This window comes from Neomonachus schauinslandi, unplaced genomic scaffold (genome assembly GCF_002201575.2).
Source record: "Neomonachus schauinslandi unplaced genomic scaffold, ASM220157v2 HiC_scaffold_1756, whole genome shotgun sequence".
In the NCBI taxonomy this organism is placed as follows: domain Eukaryota; kingdom Metazoa; phylum Chordata; class Mammalia; order Carnivora; family Phocidae; genus Neomonachus; species Neomonachus schauinslandi.
The window spans coordinates 1-2341 of NW_025410446.1; the positions used below are offsets into that span (position 1 = coordinate 1).

The following is a 2341-nucleotide window of genomic DNA, read 5'->3' on the forward strand; positions in this document are numbered from 1 at the left end:
GTCCTACCTGGGCAGTCAGGCACTTGGAGGGGGATGGGGGTTCTACTTGGAGGAAAGTTTGCATGTCCAAACCTAGCAGATCTGTTTTTCCCCAAATCTTTTATTTACTAAAATGTGGAGATTATACTATTCTTGGGGATGGCCTACCCCTCAAACCAGGCGTTTCTGCCTTAGCACTGCTGACACTTGTTAGAACTGCCCTGTGTACTGTGGGGTGTTAGCAGCATCCCTGCCTGGCCGGCACCACCCGATGCCTGGCACCCCTACCCCTACCATCTGGGCTGGCTGCTCTCCTGCGGAATGGCCTTCTTGGAACCTGCGCACACCTCCCCCCTGCTGGAAGGCATCTTGCCCCCAACCAGCTTTGGAATTGATCCAGATGGTGTCCCTCCATACTTGGATCCCGTGAGGTCACCTACGCCTTGGAGCAAGGGCGAGACGCTTGGCCTGGGTGCCTCTAAAAGACAGGGACTTGTCAAGCTCTATTTCTGGACAGAAGGGAGTTTAAAGGGATTCTGTATTCCTTCTGAACACACTTTCTTTTTCAAAGGAAAGTTCCAGTGTCCCTTAACAGTAAAAGATAAGGACTTCTGCACCTGGGCAGTCAGGCAGTTGGGGGGTGGGGGGGTGGGCAGGGCACAAGGGGCGAGACCCAGGCCACGTGAGAACTCTGGAGGCCACTCATTTCTCCTTGGTCTCTGCCTCTGGAACTTTTCAGAGACCAACACTACCTTCCACACAGGGCCCTGCAAAGCTGTCTGCTTGCCTCAAAAGAAAAAATGAAGGGCAATCTAAAGCCAACTCACAATCTCCCCGTGCACACACACACACCCTTGGCTGCTGGGAGCCTCCCTCCAGAACTCTGCCCTAGGAGGGCCCTGCCGTGGAGGGGGCTCCTCGAGGGCCGGCTTCACAGGACCCCCAGGTGAGTCCCTGACCTGCCTAGTTCCGCTACCCACAGCCTCTCCTGGCACACTGCTGGTGTCTCCACTCCACACGGGGTTCTCCTTAGAACACCCACCCACAAAATGCCTCCAGAACCGGGGACCAGCCCCACAACTCAGGTCATCAAGACTCTGCACTACTCTGGAGTGTGAATCAGTCTGGGCTCCCACCCAAAACTCGCCATGTCAGAGGCTTGATGTCAAAAACACTCAGCTAATCCATACGTCAGGAGAAATGCCAGGGGCACACATTTCCAGTTACAGCCCCAACGGCAGCACACAGAAGACGAGCACGTCAGGGAGCTAGGACCGGGGTCCATCCGACCTGTGACCATTCTCAGGGCACGCTTGTTCCCTTTGCTCAGACACAGTTCCTGAGAACTAATGGGACACCACACGTCCAATACCCGCCACACCCAGGGGGCCGTCTGCTCGTACCACCATGCCTGCAGCCGCCCATGATGCCACCCAAGAACCCCCACCCCTGCTGCCCTCCCCACCGCCAGGGCACGCCACCCACCTGACAGAGCATGCAGGTCTGACCCCGCGTGCTGGCTGGTCAGCTCGTACTGGAAGCCCGTGGTCCTCCTGCTGATGTCCTGCTGGGGCGCAGCCTCCACGAAAAGGCCGCCGTGCTCAAAGCCAAAGCAGCGCACCTGGCCGGGCCCACGGTCCCCGTCCCGTACCAGCAGCTTCAGTTCTCCAGTTCTTTCCAAATAAATATTGGCCCCTGAGGAGTCCCTGAGGGGCTTGATGCACAGAGTCAGGTGTCGAGAGGGCGGGAAGGTGTTGGGCCGCACGTTGACAATGAGAGCCCCGGTCGGGTACATCCACTCCACGGAGCCCGCAGAGCAGCGCAGATACACCTGCTCCACCTCCTTCCTGTGGGCCTCGTGCGTCAGCCCGCTGCAGAGGGGGCATGCGTCAGCCGGGGCCCGTCACCCCACATGTGCCCCCCACTCACGTGCTGGCCTTTGCCGGCCTAGGTGCCCGAGCAGCCCCTCCCCCACGTGCAGGCTGCTGCTGCCTCTGCCTGCCACATGGGCCATTTCCAGGGAGGGGCAGCCACATGGCCCCACACCCGGTCCCCTCCAGCAGGCCTGCCCCAGAGGGTCATGGTGAGACAGGCCGTGATGTGCGTAGGCAAAGTGTGTCTCAGACCCTCTCAACACCTCAACACGTGCATCTGCTGGCCTTCAAGGGGCACTGGGAGCACGTGTTCTTGAGGCTCCCTGCCATCGTGGAGGCAATGGGTGCCGTGGAAGCAAGGACCACAGAAGGGTAGATCTTCTGGAACATGATCAAGGACACACCCACAGGACCCTACCACCAACCCAAGTTCCAGGTGACCTACTGAGGGCCGGGGATAATGGCAGATTCCCTGAGTGTGAAAACAA

The 2341-nt window shown here is 59.0% G+C and overlaps 1 protein-coding gene across 1 annotated transcript; it reads right to left on the reverse strand.

The window, feature by feature from the left end:
• Window positions 1–1464: 1464 nt before the first annotated feature.
• Window positions 1465–1868, reverse strand: LOC110579450 (meteorin-like protein; the record flags this gene model as incomplete). Its single annotated transcript, XM_044912397.1, has 1 exon — window positions 1465–1868. A coding segment is annotated over exon 1 (310 nt), but the record flags the coding sequence as incomplete, so codon positions are not given.
• Window positions 1869–2341: the final 473 nt, after the last annotated feature.